We start from the raw sequence: 21545 nt of genomic DNA, 5'->3' as shown, positions 1-21545 counted from the left end.
CGTATCTCAGCCTCACCTCAGCTGGATAAAAGTGGACGCACAATGTTCTGTTATGTCATTAGCAGAGCCCTGCATGCTTCAGCCGACAACCGGGTTGTCAAGCATCCTTGGACACTATTTGTATAGTTGCAATAGAGACAATTAATCTAATATCTGATTTTAGATTATGCTGCCCCCCCCCCTTTTTTTTTTTTGCTTCGTGGTTAATATTTGTTTTCCGTTAGAACACACTCAGCAAAATCGGACTCATCAAATTTGGTACCCGTTCACCTCCTCGCTCGCATTTAAAAGTCTGCTGGAACTGACAGCGCTTTATTTCCCCCCCCTTTGCTCAACCCCTTCTGGCTCCCTGCCTGTTATCATGACACCACCCTATCGAAAAAGCACACCGCACTTTGAAATAGAAATCATCCCGGGGTTTGGGTTGGTTTTTAAATAGTTTCCAATAGCACCAATCCCCTTTGTTGCAGGTTCCGTGGGATGATAGTGAACCTTTATGCCTGAGAGCACTGGGCCAGCTTCATCGCTCCAAACCAAAGAAAGGAACCGTGCTGCACAAGACAGCATCTGTTTTAATGTTCCCACTGATCTTTATTACAGAGACACTCCCAGTAGCCTGTTAGGAAAGAGTGAAGGAAAACAGGTTTCTATTCTCTCAGCTGGGGAGCAAAGAGTCACTTTCTCAGCAGATGAATAGCAAAAGGTCCCTTTTTCTTTGAGACTCGCCTTTCCCCTTTTTACATGGCCCTGCCTTGTTCCCTAGCTGGGAGAGTATTCCCACATCCAGGGCAAACACCAAAGGGTGTTAAGAAAAGTGCAGGAAGGATCTGCTCTTCCCTATTGGGCAACTAAGTGTGTTTGTTTTGGGACTCTAGTCTCCATGCCTGGCTGTGAATACACCCTCTGCTGGGTGGGAGAAGTTCCATTCAGTCACTCAGAGGAAAGACTGTACCTTTCTCCTGCAAGCTCCATGGGAAGAATGTACAGCTGGTCACAGTGCTCTGGTAGATACCCTTGACTTAGGATATGTCTACACTGCAGTCTGAGGCGTGGTTGCAACACGGGTAGGCATAGCCAAGCTAGCATGGCTAAAGATAGCAGTGTAGATGTGGGGTCATGGGCTTTAGCACAGGCTGACAACACCAATACGTACCTACGGTCTCCAATGTGCTTACGCCCGAGCCACTGTGTCTACACAGCTATTGCTAGCCATGCCGGTGTGGGCATGTTTACCCGAGCTGCAGCCATACCTCAGATTGCAGTGTAGACAGATCCCTAGACTTAGAGGTGACAGGTTCTACCCATGGGAACCTTGCAGGAGTGACTGAATTGACATGGATGTAACAAAGGCAGAATCTGGCCCAGGAAATGTAATTCCCATTGCAGTCCGTTATCTGTCACTGGAGCCAGTAATGCAGAACAAATGCTGCCTCTTGATTACTTCTAGTATGTTGCTCTCTTGGAGACTGTTCCCAGGCATCTTAGTGTCTGAGTTTTCTGAGTATTGTGCCCTGGAAATGAGCTGGAGACTGTGTGTTGCTTTTAAGTGAATCGGTGTCCCTGCTTTCAAATAATATGAGTCTTAATAAAGGAAAATAACAGCTTAATTCAGCATAGTATCTTGTAGGTCAGAGGGCCTGGCCCTGTACAACTGACTGATGCCAAGAGGACTAAGTGGTCATATTGAGAAAATGCATAATAGGAACATAGGGATTGCCCTAGTGGATCAGAGCAGTGGTCCATCTAGCCCAGTATCCTGCCTCAGAGAGTGGCCAGCACCAGATGCTTCAGAAGAGCGGGGAAAAAACCCTGCAGTAGCATTTATGGAATAACCTGTTCCTGGAGAAGAATTTCTTTGAACCCCATTAATTTAGAGGTTGTATCATGCCCGGAATTGGGGTTTAGATTCCTTGTAAAGCTCTTGTTTCTTCTTATAATTAGTTACTATTATAACTCTAGTATTCTGGTTGCCCATGTAAATATCTAAATCTTTTTTCTAAATCCTACTAAGCTTTTGGCCTCCATGTCTTGTGCCAGTGAGTTCCACGTGCTAATTGTGTGAAAAAGTTTTTCCTTTGATCAGTTTTGAATTTGCTATGTTTCATTTTCATCGATTGTCTCCTCCTCCTTGCAGTATGAGACCGGATGAATAACCCCTTGTGGAATATGCTTCTGTCAAATTACCAGCTTATTTTTAATGTTACTGTAATCCTCAACCAGAATATCTCTTGCATGTGTTTTTCAATTCTAATAATCCCTAAACTGAGTTGTAACCAGCAACAGAGCCTGTAAAAAAGGTGCACTTTAGAGGAGAGGATGAGTGTATAGTCCAGACATTAGCAATTTTTGTTTGCACCTATAGTGATTGCAATCCAAGATCTCGCATTTGCCAAGAGAAAGTGCAGCTACCAGAGGGCTAGGTCACATATGAGCAATGTTATTTTCTGCCTAGATTGTCACATGAAAATCCTGTTGCAAAGCAGGGGGATGATGCGGTGGAAAACAGCTCCTTCTCTGTTCAACCTCTGCTGTGCCCGATCCAATACAGGATTCTTTCAGAGGGAAGGGTCAGTGGTGGAACATCCCCATTGACCAGGGAAAGAGGGCTAATTGCCACAGCGGCAACACATTGCCTTCTTGCAACCTTTCCATGGGAAATGTGAAGATCTGGGCTACTGTTGTTTCCTGTCTCAAGAATAAGAGACAAGGGTAGTATCCCAGGTACCTTTCCGTGGAATTTGTTGGCAAATGCTGGTTTCCTAACTGACCTCTTCCATTATATTGCTAATATCTGACATTTCCTGATCTTCCAAAGACAAAAAACAAACAAACCCTCTGTCTCTCACTTTAAATGTGTATTTACCTTTTGCTTTATTTAATCAATTCTTATGGTAAATGTACAGAATGAAAGAACAGCCCGAAAGACAGACCCCTGGCTTCCTGGTGCTCATATTTTTGAGACTTTGTGTGTGAGGACAGTTCGAGGTTGTTAGGCCAATACAATTAGCCTGCTTTGACAAATGCTCAGCAAGGCCTTAGCCTCTGAAATCACACTTTTTAAACTCATCTAAACTTCATTTGGAGCTAGCATGTAAACTGGCTTCTTTGCCAATAGCGTAACAGCAGCTGGAGGAAGAAACCAAATAGCTGGGCTATGAATTTTGTTATTTGAGTTTGTTTCTGAGGGGATTTTGGTGTTGTAGCTCCTATGACCTGACAGACCATTCTTTCCTTATAAACTATCCCTTGAGCTTCAGCCTTGTGCTTCTTCTCACTTAGATTTAACATAATGGAGGACGAGTCACTTTTGGTAACCAGAGTAAGCCTGGTTCTGAGCTTTCACAGTATTGTCATCATCATTACATAATGTCAGTTTTGTGTAGGTAATGTAAATATGCTGGATACTGGTAGGTTGTTCAGTGTAGAGAAACCATTGCAAATAGTCTGTTTTCATTTTAGAAAAAGAAAATTTAGGGAGACTGGGATGCCTAACGCCCACTAAATTTATCATGGGCTCCTTGTCTGTTGCCATATGCATGGAACGTGAAAGGCTCAAAGCTAGTAACATTATAAGTCATAGAATCAGAATAGTAGGACTGGAAGGAACCTCGGGAGGTCATCTAGTCCAGTCCCCTGCACTCATGGCAGGACTAAGTATTATCTAGACCATTCCTGACAGGTGTTTGTCCAACCTGTTCTTAAATATCTCCAATGATGGAGATCCGCAACCTCCCTAGGTAATTTATTCCAGTGCTTAACTACTCAGACAGTTAGGAAGTTTTTCTTAATGTCTAAACCTCCCCTGCTACATTGCTTCTTATCCTAAGCCCATTGCTTCTTGTCCTATCCTCAGAGGTTAACGAGAACAATTTTTCTCCCTCCTCCTTGTAACAACCTTTTATTTACTTGAAAATTATCATGTCCCTCCTCAGTCTTCTCTTTTCCAGACTAAACAAACCCATTTTTTCAACCTTCCCTCATAGGTCATGTTTTCTAGACCTTTAATCATTTTGGTTGCTCTTCTCTGGACTTTCTCCAATTTGTCCACATCTTTCCTGAAATGTGGCACCCAGAACTGGACACAATACTCCAGATGAGGCCTAATTAGCATGTAGTAGAGTGGAAGAATTACTTCTCGTGTCTTGCTACAACACTTCTGCTAACACATCCCAGAATGATGTTTGCTTTTTTTGCAACAGTGTTACACTGTTGACTCATATTTAGCTTGTGATCCACTATGACCCCCAGGTCCCTTTCCGCAGTACTCCTTCCTAGGCAGCCATTTCCCATTGTGTATGTGTGTAAATGATTGTTCCTTCCTAAGTGGAGTACTTGGAATTTGTCCTTATTGAATTTAATCCTATTTACTTCAGACCATTTCTCCAGTTTGTCCAGATCATTTTGAATTTTAATCCTATCCCCAAAGCACTTGCAACCCCTCCCAGCTTGGTATCAACCGCAAACTTTATAAATGTACTCTCTATGCCATTATCTAAATCATTAATGGCAGATGGGCAAATATCTCTCTAGCAAATATTTACAACACAAATGAATTTCAATAGATTAGAAATTGAAGTGGAAGATATCAAAGTACAGCTTGCTATTATTTCCTTGTTTTGTTTTAATCATAAGAAATATAAAATTAGTTTGAGTCTATGTGTTAGAAACATAGAGTGCTTCTTTAGCAGTGTATTGAACCAGTAATTTTATCCTGCACTTATGCTAAAATCTGAACAGTCTCTGATGTCCTTTTTTGAAACTGATCCAGATTGCATGCTTCTCTTGCTTTTTTTTTTCCTTCTGGCTTTCTAGTATATGTTCATATCTTGTGTCGCTAATAAAAACATTTGAAATGTGTGCAAGTTTAGCCACCTAGTAGATTTTTTTTAAAATGACAAGTTGGGTGCGTACCAGTTTGCTGTGTATGTTTAGGAGACATTCCTTTTTTTGATCAAACTGTCACTTTTGTTCCATACAGATGGCAGCTATTAGTTCTTATTAGAGTTACTCAGGGAGAATAAGATTAAACATTTTAAAATTACTCCGGAGGACTTTATTAACCTGATTACATTACTTCAACATCTTACGTTTTCTTCTTACTGTATTGACGTTCAGTTTCTTCTCATTGTATTGATGTTCATTTCCCCATTACAAATATTGACGTCTCTCCTTTTTATGGGCCTGATTCAAAGCCCAGCAAAGTCAATAGATCATCTTCCCATTTACTGCAAGATGAATTTTGGGCTTAAACTCCATGTATAGTGCCAGGTGTTTGCCTCAACTAACTTTTGAAAAAATACAATTTAAAAAGAAGTCTGATTTGGTATTGGGTTTTAAAATTAGAAATTAGCATTAGTGTTTTTCTCCATGTTTTTATTAACATTTGATTTTGAAATCAAGATTTTGGGTAACACTTTCAAAAGTGCTTATGTGACATCGCAGCCTATGTCATGGAAAGTTAATGAGACAAAGCCCCTTAAAGCACCAAAGTTAAATTTGGGGGGGGGAAAGGACTTGGGTTCATAAATCACTTAGGCTCAGAGCCTCAAAGGTATTTAGGTGCCTGATTCCCAGCGAGGGGTAGGCTGAAGAGAGTCTACCGCAATGTATGGGTTATATGGTAGGAAAGCTGCAGCCTTTGAACTGGAATAAATTCAGTGCCTGGCATAGGAGAGTGTGGGTGATGGGCAGGTAGCACCCCTCCTGACACAATTCATCCATGGCTCTGTCTTCATTTCACTGCTGGGTCCATATCAAATGTCACCCCCGTCTCAATGGGTGGCGAAACTTGATGGGGACAGTGGTGAAAATGGTGGCCTTAGCAGCGAGAGAAGGAGACATTCGCAGAAGAATACCTGGTAGCTCCTCCCGCCTGTTGGAGTCTCTGGCACTCATTGGCCAGCTGGGTTGGGGAGGGAGTGTTGATTGGCCAACATTCCCCAGTTCCCAAGATTTCACTTAGGTTAGGAGCCATATGGAGCCTCTTTCAGCTCTGTTCTAGTAGTGCATCTAAATACCTTTGAGGATGTGGATGGAAGTTAGGTGTGCAGTACCTTTGAGGATCTGGGCCATGGGCACTTTAGGAACTATTGCCCTTTGCCTTTTTTTGTTTGCTTTTTAATTCTATCTATCTATCTATCTATCTATCTATCTATCTGAAATATATTGTATGTGTGTGTGTATTAAAAATCCGCTACACTGCAGCAACGTTTGTTCACAATGTTAATAGCTCATTTGGTGTTAAAGCCCTGTGTACAATATCAGTCCTCCGTAAAATCAATTTCGGCCTCAATCCTGTAGTCAGAGGCATGAAAGCAGATCCCTGAAGATGAATAATAACACTACTGGACAGAGCTTTACACAATATTTAAATACCTATGCAAAATAATAAAGCATACTGGAAGGGATCTAAACAGTGCCTTATGGTCTGTGAGGGAAAATGCTTTATTTTGAAAAAGATCTGAATATTGATGTTCTCATAATAGACTCTCGTCAGCTTTTTGTAATGTGTTCACATGAGAGATTCGTTTTGTTTAATGCAAACATATTCCCTGCCCTTCTCTCCGCTTTCCCCCTGCCCGCAAAGGAGGAAGTTAAATCACAGGCGGGTTTGATGAAGTAACGTGAAGGGTATGAAATTATCCAAGCAATGAAATTCAGAATCAGAAGCGAATCAGAGTCGGAAGCCTTGTCCGCTCTTCGTTCTGTAGCGCCGAGTTATGGGAGAGGTCTCAGGGCAGTGACAGCACTGCATATCCAGTACTTGCCACAGCTGGGCACAAGAGGGTGAGCTTTGAGGGCAGGGAGAGGCTGCCTTTTCTCTGCATTTCCCTGCTTCTGGAGCTTTAAATCAGCAACTCTCTTTGTAATGTAATCTATTTACAACCCATGAAGGAGTACACAATAAAAGAAATAAATAAAAGCCACTACAAGCGGAGACTAGGCAGAGCACAGTGCCCTCTAGAGAAAAGCACTCAGCAGCATTCAGATTTGCCTTAGCAATGGGAATTTTTTATCTGTGTTGGAACACCAGTGCCCTTGCGACGCTAGGGAAAATGCATGGTTTTGGCAAGGGACATAAAGCAAACTTTTATGTGTGTGGGGGCGGGGGGTGAGGGGGGGTTATCATTCTTGTTGCTGTTTGACTAGGCAAAATCATTATTAGGGATAATAAAAGGACAGTATCAATTCAACAGCTAATATGTAAACAAGAAGCCCTGCTTTCACTGCTTTGTCTATTGCACTGTAGTGCAGACTGATTTGCATCTTAATATAGTTAATCCACACTTGGGTTGAAGGGGGGGGGGGAAAGTTTAAGCAGTCTCCCTGTGACAGTTTTGCTTTTTCTGACATTTTTCTCTCCCTCTCCCCTTTTTAATTTCAACTTGCTGGCACATCAGCAAAGCAGGTTTGCTCAAATCCCTAGCCTGAGAGCACCTGGGAATCGAGAGAATCTGAAAATATTGTCGTGGCAGATATGTAGTAAACAAGTTGCATGCGAAAAGCATTCTTTTCAATATTAATCTGCTCAGTCATCAGGCACAAGGAAGAAAGCCTCCACGGCCTGCTTCTATCCCACCCACCCACACTGTACATGCATGTACTGCAAAGGTTTGAAGCTACATCTCTGTAGTTCCAATGTAATTTTTTTGTTTGGTTTTGTTGTGCCTGCTCTCTTTCTCAAGTGTAACAGCACAACACAATCAGTTTTTAAATATTAATATGAGATTTGCTGGAGTGCATCTTGGAAGCATTGAGTCACTGAGAATTGAAAAACATAATCTGTGCTTTTGAAAGCCATCCAATTCCGTTTTATTTACAGACTTTGAGCCATTTCGCAAATTGAAAAGCAACCATCCAGCCATTCCATGTTTAAATTATTGTATGTTTAAAAGATCCCAAGACATTTCGCAGTGGGCAATAGCCCATTTCATTGAATACATCCAGATCAAAGACTTTACGCACAAGGATGAGAAGAGAAGTTCAAAAAATAGTTATTTTTCCGTAAAGTTATATTTATATCCTGAATTGAAAAAGCGAATATAGTAGCCAGGAGTCAAAGTGCAAGGGGACATTCTGTCACTGAGATCTTTAGCTAATGGACGGACTCATTGTGAGCTTCAACTGCATTGATTAGGTCAGTCACTATCATCCCCTAAAGCCGCTTGGTCATAACCCTTCAATTTTGTGGCACTCAGTCATGTTTCCATATGCTGAAAGGCAGCGAATACAGACACAGACTACTGCTGTTGAATGGCAGAAAAAAGAAAAAAAAGGATGTTGTGTCACTGACTAGATATAAAGTATGCAATTCAAAATACAGAGGAAAATACAAAAAAAATAGATAAGATGCAATAAAATTACAGTTACTGAATAAAAATTCCATGGATCGCTCTCCAAAACAGCCAAGAAAATATAATTTTCTACATTCAATATTTTTGTACATTTGCTTTTTCTCTCAAGAAACTAAAAGCCACGTTTCCCTTGTGGGTGTAATATAGTTAGTGTAATTAAAAAAACAACAAGAACCTCCCCTGAAAATCTTGACCTGCAGTAAATCTATTCAAGCTATTTGTGTGTGCGCGCGTCCGCTTAAGTGGCTAGAAGGAAAAACTGACAGTATCTGTTGCTGAAATCAAAAGTGATTTCTACAACGATGAGATATTAGGGAATTCCTGCTGGTTTTCTCTTTAATGGAGTTTGAGGTATGCAAGTTGGAAGACAACGTATCAGATCTGCAACCAAGGCTCTGATGGATGTGAATCACACTGGGGAACATGGATTGTTTAGGAGGTTAGACGTTCCCTACATACTTTACTGAATAATATGCAGCTGTTGTACCCCGGGGGGGGAAAGGGTGGGGGGGATATGATCTTCCTTTTTGAAATAACATGTGACATAAGAAAGGCAGATCTGATACTTTAAAATATATTAATTCAAAATAATGCAGCCACATACGACAGTGTTTGCACATAAATGGAGTGATTTAAAGCTAGATCGCCTAAAAATAGCTCTTCGACTGACCTCTCAGATCTGTTAGATTAGTCCATTCACAATAAATCCTGATGCACTGTCTATTGGATCAGCTCCACTGTAATGTTTCCCTGTTTACCAGGGCTCCATAGTTAATCTGCATTTCTAAAAGCATTACGACACGATTGTGAAGAGACACTACCTTCCCCTGTACTATAAATGACGGCCCAGTTTTAATTTCTGTCCAAATGTTCAGAACAAATTGCAAAAGGTGAGAGTAAAAGCTTGTGATGAATGTTCTTATTAGAAGGCTTCTGGAGAGTGAGAGAGATTCACAGAGAGAGCCTGGGCATTGAATAAGAGAGAGCAGGTAAGACTCTGGGTAAGGTCTTTATCTAGCCATGGCCCAATAGAAGCTGAGAAGGGTGATGATATGATATAGCACTTTCCTAACTACCTGGTGCCAAAGCCGGGGAAATTCTTAACATTTCCCTTTGTTAAATGTAATGTGCAATAGTTAAATATTTAAATCTGGTTGCTGTAGCCCCATAGTTGGGCCAGGAAACACGTCTTTTTCGAATGGCTCTCTACAGGCTTACATTTTAAACTGAGATGTCAGATCCTCTGACTTTTTGGAAAAGATCAAAGGTGGCGGGTATTTTGGAATGAGACTGAACATTTATTTCTCAAATACAAATGTAATGGGCCCAATCAGAGAGCTGCTGGGTGCTGAATAGTGCGGATTGGAAAATAGGTATTTTTCCCACAGAAAATTTTCACCTTTTTATTGCGGGGGGGGGGGGGGGGGGGGGAACGGGGAAATTCAGCCCAAACCAGAATGTTTTCAGTATTTGGCCAGAAGGTTTTTGACAAAAACTCAAAATTTTCCATGGAAGACAGAATTCTTATGTGTAAAGTTTACTTTGGTCAAGAAGCTAAATTTCCATTGTGAAACAGTTTTGATGGGAAAAAATGTGACCAGCTGTAATGCTGAGCTGTTTGGACCGTCTGGTTCCGAATGCTTAGTGCTTGGAATATGATTAATCAAATCATTGAGGCAATGTGGTTTAGTGGTAGAGAAGGAGTCTAGCATCCTGCAGTAGAGCACAGCCTCTTTTAGGTTTCACCCCCTTGAATTTTATGGTCATTCTGTTTTTCAAATTAATTTAAAAAGCTCAAAGTGATGTTTGGATAAATCACAATGTTTTAACTGGCTTCAGGTTGAATCCAGGTAAAGCTATCAAGTCTGCAGCAATAAATCCTGTCCTGCATTCATAATTCACCTAAAATTTGGTCTGGATCCATGTGAACCTCTTTCCATGTTTGTCAAAATGCTTGTGAATGTTTGGACCAGCCTCCCAATCAGCTTGTTCCAGTGACTGCCCACTCATCTTAGATTTTATGGCAGAGATGGAAGAACTGCTTGTCTTAAAGAATGTCTTTCAAGTTGGCTTGGCTTGGTTTGGGCCCATCTTTCCAAAGAGTTCAGTTATAGAAGACCTTGAGCAGACTATTGAGACACAATCCCATCTCCCAGGCATGTATGTATCCCTTCAGCAGCCCCAGCTCCTGAAAGAGTCACAAGAGAATCATATTGTACTCTTGTGTTCCTATACATCTCTGGTTCAGATTCATCCATGATTGGCAAGAGAGCCCTTGTATGATGGAGACCGATCCATAGGTTTGGTATGAGAGACATTTGGCCTTCCTCTTTAGTAAACACAAGTAGCTATTCCTGTTCTATACAGTTAATTCTGTTTATTGAAATGGAGGGTAATCTGTTTTTGCTGCTTCCCTGTGCCATAGCTACTCTGTGGTAGTAGAATACAGGAGCCAGTATTCAAATGGCTACAGAGATCTATAGCTAGCTAGATAGACACATTACCTGGGACAGCACGGGGCGGTGCTGCTCTTCGCCTCATGTACCAAAGAGAATATTTCACTCAAGTGGTTAATCAACAAGTCATATTCCAAGATATTTGCTCATATCATTGTTAATAATGCTGGTACACAGGCAAGGCTTGACCCAAAGCTTACTGAAGTTGTTGAGAATCTTGCCATTGATTTCAGTGGACTTTGGATCAAATCCATAAAGAAAGAAACAGAAACAGGATTGGTTTTTCAATTAAAAATATTGTTTCTACTAAGATTAAAACAAAGGCAGTGACAAGTGTTGGACGATGCCAATAGGAAACTAATTCATTCAAGGAAGGTTTACAAGACAGTGGACGAGAGAAAAACAGCTGTTTTGATTTGTTTAAATATTTTAAACCAGAATGTTTTTTTTTTCTTTCAAGAGGTATCTAAATCTTCCTCTTAAGCATGTAAATCTATCTTGTTCGATTGTTTGATAGACAAAGAAAGGAAAGGAATGAAATGCTCTAAGCAAAATAAATATTTATCATATAGAAAAAGGACAAAATCAGCAGAGAAAGACCTTTAGGTTTTGAGTTTCTAACATCCTTTCACAAACCGGTAATGCTGTGTTTTCTTAACACGTAAATAATTGTGAATGCAGACACAGAAGATTTGTATGAGAAAATAACTTGATTGCTCTAAATTTCCATGGAAGTTGAACTGTTCAATTTCATTCTAAATAGTTGTTCCAGTGTTTTCAGTGGGAGACCTGTTCACAGCATCCAAACTGATGAACATGCATGGGTTTTTGGGGCTTCAACATCTGTTTGAATGTCATGCTTTCTCCAAGCTTGCTGGAAAGCCTTATAGAATCACTTAGTTTAGCTGGATAGGGTGACCAGATGTCCCAATTTTATAGGGACAGTCCCGATTTTTGGGTCTTTTTCTTATATAGGATCCTATTACCCCCCCCCCCGTCCCGATTTTTCACATTTGCTGTCTGGTCACCCTAGCTGGACATCCTTTGTGAAACTGCAAGAACTGCCTCACCTACCACTGAAATGAGGAAGCACTGGCTCTTTGTGTGCATTTATACTAGAACAAACCTTTAGATTCACAGATTCATAGGTTTTAAGGTCAGAAGGGATCTTGATGATCATCTAGCCTGACATCCTCCCTAACACGGGGCATAGAACTTCATCCTGCAATTTCTACGTCACCTCTTTCCAGAAAGATATCCAGCCTTGATTTAACTTTTTTGCTGGGACCCCCTTTGAAAATATTTCAGGCAGTGATGACCCTCCTCCCCGCCCAAAAAAGTGATACCAAATTAGTGTTGATACTCATAGATATCGCCATCCTTACTTCTGCACTGCTGCTGGTGGCAGTACTGCCTTCAGAACTGGGTGGCCAGAGAGAGGCAGCTGCTGTATCTCCTCTCCCCCTCCAGCTCCCTCTTCCTCCCAGCAATATTTTTGTGATCTCGCGACCCCCCTACAATAGCCTTGTGACCCGCTTTTGGGTCGGGACCCCCACTTTGAGAAATGATTTAAAGGCTTCAAGAGATGGAAAATCCACCATGTCCTTAGGTAAGTTGTTGATGCTTAGACGCCCTAAAAGAATACCTGAGCAAATGAAGTTCTGGTGATTACAGGCACTCTTGCCTAGAGTCAAAGCATTTTATAAAAAGATTAGTCTTGCAGTTTTTAAATCAAGATGTGAGGACGTCAGTAGCTCAGCCAGAGGTTATGGATCTATTGCAGGCGTGGGCAGGTGAGGTTCTGTGGCCTGCAATGTGCAAGAGGCCAGGCTAGATGATCATGATGGTCCCTTCTGGTCTTAATGTCTGTGAGTCTAGTGTACGGCCACTGGTGAACACAGCCCGGTGTCTGACAATGCCACAAAGGAGTGAATAACCGAGTCTGAGATGACATGTGGGATTCTTCCTATGTCAGGAACCCACACAGTGATCTTAGCCCAACTGAATACAGCTGGGCTGTCACTTTAGGCAATGAAGTAAAAAATAAAGGACATGGTTATTCCACGGGCTTGAAAACACTGCTTGTTTTGAGCATAGTCCTTACCTGGTCTTCACTCTGGCAAACTTCCCACCGAGCCGAATGGGAGTTTTGCCTGAGCAGGGACCTTGAGGTTTGAACTCCGTGTGAAATTTGAGAAATAGAAAGAGCAAGGAAGATGGGTCATATCTTTTCCTCATACAGTCAGCCCATTAGATAGGTCTGTATATTTCCTAGTGAGTTGCAGCTGTCCTGCTGAGGACCTTAGAAATGCCCTTTTGTAGCTGTCACTCTAGTCTGAGCATGTCTGGAAAAGCTAGTTTCATATTATTGATGTAGACTTTCTGTATATGTATAGGACATGGGGAAAAAAATAAAGTATTGCTTTGGGTTATCCGGGGAAGGGACGGTTGCCTAAACCAGGGCTCAGACTTTCCCAGCAGCTCTATGGATGACGTTTAGCGCCAGAACGATGCTCCATAGAATCCAAGTGTAGCGTCTCACAAATGTTCTGCATCTCAAGCTTGTTATAGAAAGCTAAATTTACTCTAAATCTAACCTTAAACTCTCAAAATGGCAAAGCATAATAAAACAAGCCGTAAAAATAAAATAACCATAAATATGCATTTCTAGTTCTAATAAGGTTAATGATTTTTAAAGGTTACTGCTCCTCTGTAAGAAAACATTGTATTATGAAGTAGTGTCTTCTATTAAAATAGCCCCATGCAACACTGATTTCCTCCAAGTTTAAAATTTACCGTTTCTTGGCAGTGTGGATAAATGTGGGTAGCTCATCTATATTCTGTACTGCAAAACTTCAAGTAATTTTTCACAAGTTGCAGTCTATTCATGGTTTTACTGGGATTTAAGAGTTATTTATATGTAAATGATTCCAATCTCGTATTCTTTTCCAACTAAACAATTAAGTTGGTTTTAAAGTACATGGATGTGTGAGTGAAATCTACTGTGGGAGCTTTCTGTGTTCTGTACAACTCACTGCTATTAGTATGGCAAGCTTGTCTTTTGGAACTCATTATCACGGTGACTTGTTCAATAATTAGACCTTTGAACTGAATTCAGTAGTATCCCATCCATCTAATTCTGTTAGGTGACTTCAAACCAGTTGTTTTATCCTTTCTTATCGTTTGTCCTTTGTATGATGTGAAGCTGAATTCAGTGCTGAGATTGTTTTTATTTATTTATTTGCAAAGGTATCAGACAAGCACACACACACACAAAAGAAAGAGAAAAATACCCTTGAAACTGGTTCTTGCATCAATGCCCAGGGGTCTAGGCAGATAAAATAACTGCCATTTTATGACTAAGGGAACATAGTTGTAAATTCCCCATGCATAGCTGATCAAATAAACCTTCCAGAGCTGCAACCTAAAAACAATATAGTCCAAGATTTACAATAACTATTTCTAAAAGGCAGGCTCAAAATTTCAACCCCCTCGAGCTTTCTGTTCAAGTCAATGGGAGCTGCTGAGCACTCATCACTTTGAAAACCAGGTCACTTATTGAGTTGCCTGAATATGGACTTAGCCCCTAATTTTTGACACCCATGAATGAAAATGTTGGCCATGTATACATAGGCATTAATTCTGGTATTGTTCTCCAATGACTGCTTGAAAAACAATTTGTCTTTTACACCTACGCTCAGAAATGTTTGTAAAAATTGAGTGGTCACTCATAACTACAGGTCAGTTTTGCCTTAGGTGCCTTAACTAATATAGACATGACCATCTCTATATTCACACTACTTAGTATATGTCATTCTGCAAATTAAAGGTAATGTGTAGTTACCTAAGGCAACTGGAAACATCCTAATGGCAATTTTCTTTCTTTCTTTCTTTCTTTCTTTCTTTCTATCTATCTATCTATCTATCTATCTATCTATCTATCTATCCTATTGTAAAGTAAAAGCAGGTGAAATTTGACTGGGCCATATTTGCTGAAGTTCACAAGAACCTTTTAGCCAGCGGTAATTTCCGATGGAGAGCATATGTAGCTTGGTGTTTTAGTGCAGCTTTGAACAGAAACAAGGGGAAACCTGGTGATTTCTGTGAAGTTTTGCTTTGCCTTGTTTTGACATTCATTCAAACCCAGAACACAGGGTGAAAGTGAGTCAGTGTGAACATGCTGGAAAATATGATCAGCGGCCCTGTGGTAGATTAAACTTCCCTGATTTTCAAAGCCGCCTCCTGACAAATCCAGGTCTTGTATGCACATGTATAGACCACAGTGTTTAATGCTGGCAAGTTAGTGTCAGGAGGTTAATAATAAAGGGCCTGATCCCCAAAGGTGCGAAACACATGCAACTGATGCTGAATGAAGAGCTCGCAGGGTTGGGCCCAATGTGATTGTCATTGAGGAAAGCCGTAAAACAAGTACATTGAACGAATAATCACAGAAACAGTGATCACAGAAACAGTGATTTTTTTAAAAAAATGTAAACAGCAAGAAATTGATAATAGAATCCTATAAAAATCTCCCCAATAAAAACTTAAGATTCATCCAAGAATGTTTAGCTAGCTAGTCATAGTGCTCAATATAGAAGAGAGAGATTGTTTTCCACCTGTGTAATGGGGAGGATTGCCTGTCCCTACCACGCAGGGTGCTGTGAGGATCAATACATTAACAATGATGAGGTGCTCAGACACTACATTCATAGACTCATAGAAATGTAAGACCGGAAAGGGACCTCGAGAGGTCATCTAGTCCAGTCCCCTGCACTCACGGCTGGACTAAGTAAAGTGTTTGTCTCCATGGCCTCAAGGGGTATATTTGCTTTTATGGAGCAAAAGCCAACATATCTTTAAATGGTGTTGTGTAGTGTCATGGGCTGCAGTGACTCTCCTGCTGTGAAACTGGGCTTGTGGGACTCTTGATCCTCCCCAAACTGGTCACTTCAGCAAGCCCTAGTTGCAAGAGAGGAGCAAAATGTTATGCCAAGCGAAAAAGCAGGCGGCCTCAGTCTCCTAGCAGAAGTGTATGATATGCTGTCATGGGGTGGGGCACGAATGTCGCTGCTCAGTGAGGAAATGTGGTGGAAAAGGCATCCATTCCTTCGATGGTGGGGATAACAGGAAGCCAGTTCTCCTCTACCCTTGTGCATTGTGTACTCATTGGAATGGTGGCACTTTAAATGAATGCACAAGATACAAGACAGTAGGGAGCCAGGACCCACAGCTCTGTCTCAGCCTGAAGTGCAAATTGTAATGAAGAACCTAATACGAGTGCTCTATTTGGTCAGCTTTTCGGAAGTCCTAATCAGTGACAACATGTGGGTCTAAATAGCAGGCAAAATAATGTAATTACAAGGGGACTGTCTCTCCATATTTTCACACACAATACTTAGCAGAGCAATTATGCAACACAGAGCAGGTTAATGTTGTTTTAAATTAGTTAACCTCTCATTGCTGCCGGGCCCCTCTTGTCAGTAACAGTTGTAATGGAACATCCTTTTAATAATTAAACCATCAAGGAATGTGCCTTCTGTGAGGTGTTCCTTTAAGGCCACCATACATGCTACGTTGTGAGGGCGCCGGTATTACTGGTAGGATCAGGCATTAGCACGGGAGTTGTTACGGAATGTAAATGAATTAGTTCCATAAACCACCTCTGGGCTAATCCCTGGATGTGCGCTTGTGGCTGGAATGACTCCGCACAGGACAGGACTGTTATCAGGGACTGTTGCAAGAGGGTGATGTAGACATGAAGGATGTTTCACTCCGTCATTGGTGGTAGTCATTAGTGCAGTTCTGCACTAGGGCTGACATTGAGCGGGGTGCTGGGAATCTCTTTGAGCAGCAGTTCCTGGTGAAGGCTTTTCTAGTTCAGCCACAGTTAGCCATCCATCAGTTAATACCACTTTGGAAAGATCTACTCTATTCTGTTGTCATTTTAGATACTTCTATGGAGGCGTGGTAGAATTCAATTTTTAGTTCTTGATCATTTTGACAGATCATATTGATGTTTATTTGTAAGAATCATTTTAGATTTCTATCAATTTACGTTTTCAGTTGTGCAAAATTATAGGTTTTAAGCATCCCCCCCCATTTTATCTATTTAAATATCCATGGCTTTGGGTTTGGGGAAGGTCTGACAATTATTTAGACAGTAGATTTGAGATTCAAAAAGTTAAAGCTTTGTGAACCATTAAAACACAAATTGTCAACCTCACGTCAAAATATTCAAAGTAAATATCTTTAAATCAACAGATCATGCCTGTTTTTACCATTCATTTGCTAGACCATTTGTAATGAGCCTCATTCAAAAGTGTAAATCTCTGGATTTTTGACACTAAGAAGTTCTCAAGTGGCATTTCTCTTATTTTACCTATCTATACATTGTAATTATTATCAATGGACATATTTTTTTCATCGGTTTGTGTATGTAGGTGAAGTCGACGTTGGCTGAGATTTAGCAATAAAAATCAAATTCGTCCAAGCCTATTTATATAGCACCCTGGCCTACAGTAGTCAGCAGCAGACGGATTCATAAGGAGTTAATGTTTGATTGGAAGAAACCGAACACCTCCTATTTGTTTTGTAATGTAGTTGCACTCTGTAAGGAGAGTGTCTTTGCTATGTGTTGGGAAGGACTATGAAAGCCTACCTTTAGCAAAGCTGTAATTAATGAGTTGTTTGGTACTAGGACACAGTTTTGATGCAGTCGCTTCCTATGGTCCTTGCTAATTTTGTAGAGAAAACAGTGCATCATGAAATATTTATGTGTCCTCTATGTTAGAACATCTCAAAGCCAAAGAGATCAGCAATTGCACTTTTTTTTAACGTACTTTTGCTTTGTTTCAGAAGTATCGACATCTGGGGCGCATGGCATGGGAAGTACCACCACCAGCACCCCTCTTCTCCTCACCGCCACGAGCACCGGGCGCACCACCACCACCTCAGCCGCGGGCAGAAGGAACAGGAGCACGAGCACGCCCTCCCTGGTGGTGGATGTCCCTGATGAAATGACTACACCCCTTCCACCTGCCTCCTCCCAGCTCCCTGCTGTAGGGGCAGAGAGCTGTGAGGCTGTGGAAGCCCGTGAGATCATGTGGTTTAGGACCCGGCAAGGACAGATGGCAAAGCAGCCGTGCCCTATGGGAACAGTAGGTGAGCCCCATTGAAATGGCCTGAGCCAGCTATGTGCGGATGCTGGGTGGTGATGTTGGCCTGTGATCTATAGGAAGTCAGACTCAATGATCTGGTGGTTCCTTCTGGCCTTTAATTCTGTGATGCTCTGCCTCCGTCTCCGTTTGACTGGTTCTTTCAGTGACTTGGTCAGAGATCTGCTTGCTACTACCATTTATAACGTACACACCGTCTCCTGGCAGGCAGGCCCACATGGCCTGTCACCAGTGGGATAAGCTAATGGTTATTTAGGAAGTGTGGCAGGCAGCTGACGAACTCCCAGCTGTATGAAGGACCAGCTCCTGAGTATGCCTAGCACTCCCTGCAAGATCCTGAACACCTTCAACTCCCAGAGAAAACAATGGGAGAGGAAGGCTGCCCAGCATCTGGCAATATCAGGCCTTGGTACCCCAAGGGACATGTCCTGTTGAGTACATTATGCAATACACTTTATTGTCTTTGTTCTGTATATGGATGAGCCGTGCCTGGGCTGATTGCTGAGGTTTGGGTTGTTTGAAGTTTATCCTAAGTCTTGTCCTGTGCCATGGTGGGATTTTGGCTGTTTCAACTGATACCATTTTAAAGATTGTGGCCAAGATTCTCAAACTGGGGTGCATCAAGTTGGGCTCCCTGATCCATAGCTAGGCACCTAACTGGGAGTGGCTGATTTGTCCGAACTACCACACAACTCCAGCACCCACTGAAGTTCCAGGGCAAGGAAAGTCAGATTCCCTCGTCAAATACATACAGGAGAGCTGGCCAAAAAATGGGAATTTTTTTTTTGAAAAGCAAAAGTTCAAAATTATTTTTTTCTCTGACATATCAAACAACAGGATTTTTTTTTTTTTTTGGCCAAAATGTTTAAGAAAAAATTGTCTGTTTTTTTGGTGAAAATGTTCAGGAGATTTTTAGCCAGTTCTAGTCAGGGACGGATTAATTTTTTTTGTGCCCTGGCACCTGGACCATGGCCCCACCCCCACCCAAGGCCCCGCCCATGCTCCGCCCCTGCACGGCCTCTTTGCCCCAAGACCCTGCTGGTGCTCCACCTCAAGGCCCTGCCCCTGCTCAGAGGGGGAGATTGGGTTGTATCCCCAGTAGGCTAATGTAGCAGGCATTAGCCTGCTACACTAGAGACTATAGGTTCAAGCTCTGTCTGGGGTTAAAAGCTCTTCTCCCTTTTTGGAGGGAATGAGCGACAGGGAATAGATCACTTGATGATTACCTGTTCTGTTCATTCCCTCTGGGGCAAGGTGGCACTGGCCACTCTCAGAAGACAGGGTACTGGGCTAGATGGACCCTTGGTCTGACCCAGTAGGGCCATTCTTATTTTCTTATTAGAGGAGGAAGCGGCAGGTGGGGAAGAGGCCGAGTGGAGGTGGAGCGAGCAGGCAGGGCCTCTTTTGAGCATGGGCCTGGTACCACAGTTCCATTGGTGTCATTGTAAACCTGGTACTGGTTCTAGTATCCGATTTTGAGAACCTGTATGCCAATAAGATATGAGGAAGGTGGCGGGAATTCACTAAAGAGCAACAAAAAATTAATACAGGGTTGAAAGAAGTGGAGAAAAGTTTCAAAGAGCAAAACATGTTAGGTCTTAGTTTTTCAGTGCTGTGCATCTTGTGTCATCATTACATCTGTGTGCACTGCTTCTGATCCTTCTTTCACACCAGGTGAAGTGAATAGAGTAAAATAGATATAAACCCTGTGTTTGTGAGAGGAGAATTGGACCCAGTGAGTGCAGAGTGGGTATAAAATAGTACTTGTGGTGCCTTTTAGAGGCACTTTATGCAGATGTAAATGAATACACAAAGTTTAGGTCATTGGAGGATCAGGCCCATTGCTCAGCTGTATGACGACCCAGGGGAGAATAAAATAATCGTCTATAAAGTCCTGGTCATAAAATGAAGGGAAGAAAGGAAGCAAAAGAAAAGTTAGGCCGAATATCAGGAGCCATCTCCTAACAGCGAGGTCTATGAGGCTGTGGAATAGCCTTTGTAGGGAATCTCTATGCCCCATTGCAGGAGTTATAGAAAACTAGATTGGATGAAGTATTTTGGAATATGGAAAAATTCCCCACAGGCAGAGGATGGTCCAGAGCGGCCAATAGGCCTTTCCGAGCTCTAATTTCTGTGATTCATATAATTCATTAAAGCTGCCATGTGTTGTCAGTGCACCTGTTCCTGCTCCCTTTGAAGCCATCGGCAAAGCACTCTTTGACTTCCATGGGTGTAACATGAGGCCCCACATCTCATTTACTTCCCTATTGGAAAGTTTGGCTCTTCAGTGCAGAGCACCTTATGGGATGCAGGCTCTTTAATCTACATCTCTGCTTCCTTGCCTTCTAAAGCTGTCTTGCTGAGCCATTGAGACTGAGTTTCTCTTTGTCTGTAAGCTCCTGGTATGTTTTGCTGTTTTTTTTTCAGGAGAGTGCTTAGGAAGTATTTGCTAAGCAGCTTCTCCCCTAAAGTCCCTTTTGTCACTAGGTGTGTGGTGGTGGGGATGGGGGGAGCATGAGTTAAAAGGACCATATTGCATCTTATTTGTAGCTATCAAACTTGGTGTGTTTCCATCCATGCGGTTCCAGGGCTTTACAGTGCCGCAGAATCTTCATCAAACGGCAGGGGAGAGGGATGGTGAGTCTGAGGGACTGATTTTGGAGTCACGGGGGGCAAAGCAAAGAGAAAGCCTTGCCTGTTGGTTAGGGCAGTAGCCTAGGGCTTGTGGGACCCAGGTTCACTTTCCTCCTCTGTCACGGGCTCCCTGTGTGACCTTGGACAAGGCAAGTAGTCTGTCAATGCCTTGGTTCCTTAGCTGTGAAATGGAGATAATGGTACTTCCCTTCGTCCCAGAGGCATTGTGAGGATAAATACATTAAAGATTGTAAGGTGCTGGGATACTATAGTAATGTGGGCCAGACATATCTTCCCATTGAGGTCCTCAAAACATAGCTTACATGGGTTGCAAATGTTGGGTACACTTTCTCTCATTATGAAATGATTGAAGCCTGTGAAAATAAACCCTGGCTTATTAACACATTTGCTAGCAGATAATAGAGTCCTCCCTGTGTTGTCTTTTTAGGTGTTTCAACTTTCCTGTGTCTTGCTCCTGATGGGATCTGGGACCCACAAGGGCCGGACCTCAGCAACTGCTCTTCTCCCTGGGTCAACCACATCACACAGAAGGTAAAGTTCTACTGTCAAAGAACCTTAATTGAGCCTGTGTGCTGGGGTTTTGTCAGTTACATTGCATCATATTTATATGGCATCTCTGGTACCAAAGGTGACAAAGGAAACAGTGCTTAAACCAAAACATAATAATAACAGATGTGATGGCCACGCCAACAACTTGTGATGCCCTGGCGCAAAAGCAAGCCATCCTTGGGCTATAGAATGGGGTGGAGCAGGAATTTTAAAGGCCTGGTGCCTGTAGCACTGGGAGGATGGGGAGAATTGGAAAATAAGATTTAAACTAACGCAGCCAATTAGAAAAGGGAAAGGAGAGGAGAGACCTTGAGTTTGAGGGGATAAAGTGATACAAGAATGTGGAAATATGAGAT

General features: G+C 42.0%; 1 protein-coding gene across 11 annotated transcripts in view; it reads left to right on the top strand.

Moving 5' to 3' along the window:
• Positions 1-21545, top strand: part of ADGRL3 (adhesion G protein-coupled receptor L3) — a 518922-nt gene that overhangs the window by 304314 nt on the left and 193063 nt on the right. For 10 of the 11 annotated variants that reach the window (XM_029911933.1, XM_029911932.1, XM_029911929.1 and 7 more), the window contains 2 exons: positions 17666-17971; positions 21068-21171. In XM_029911933.1, coding sequence (XP_029767793.1) covers positions 17666-17971; positions 21068-21171 — 410 coding nt within the window. The remainder of the gene's footprint in view (positions 1-17665; positions 17972-21067; positions 21172-21545) is intronic. The other variant, XM_029911927.1, reaches the window with a different exon arrangement.

This window comes from Terrapene carolina, unplaced genomic scaffold, assembly GCF_002925995.2.
Source record: "Terrapene carolina triunguis isolate 2854851 unplaced genomic scaffold, T_m_triunguis-2.0 Scaffold136, whole genome shotgun sequence".
NCBI lineage: Eukaryota > Metazoa > Chordata > Testudines > Emydidae > Terrapene > Terrapene triunguis.
Note: the sequence above shows the minus strand (reverse complement) of the source record. Positions and strands in the feature narration are given on the sequence as shown.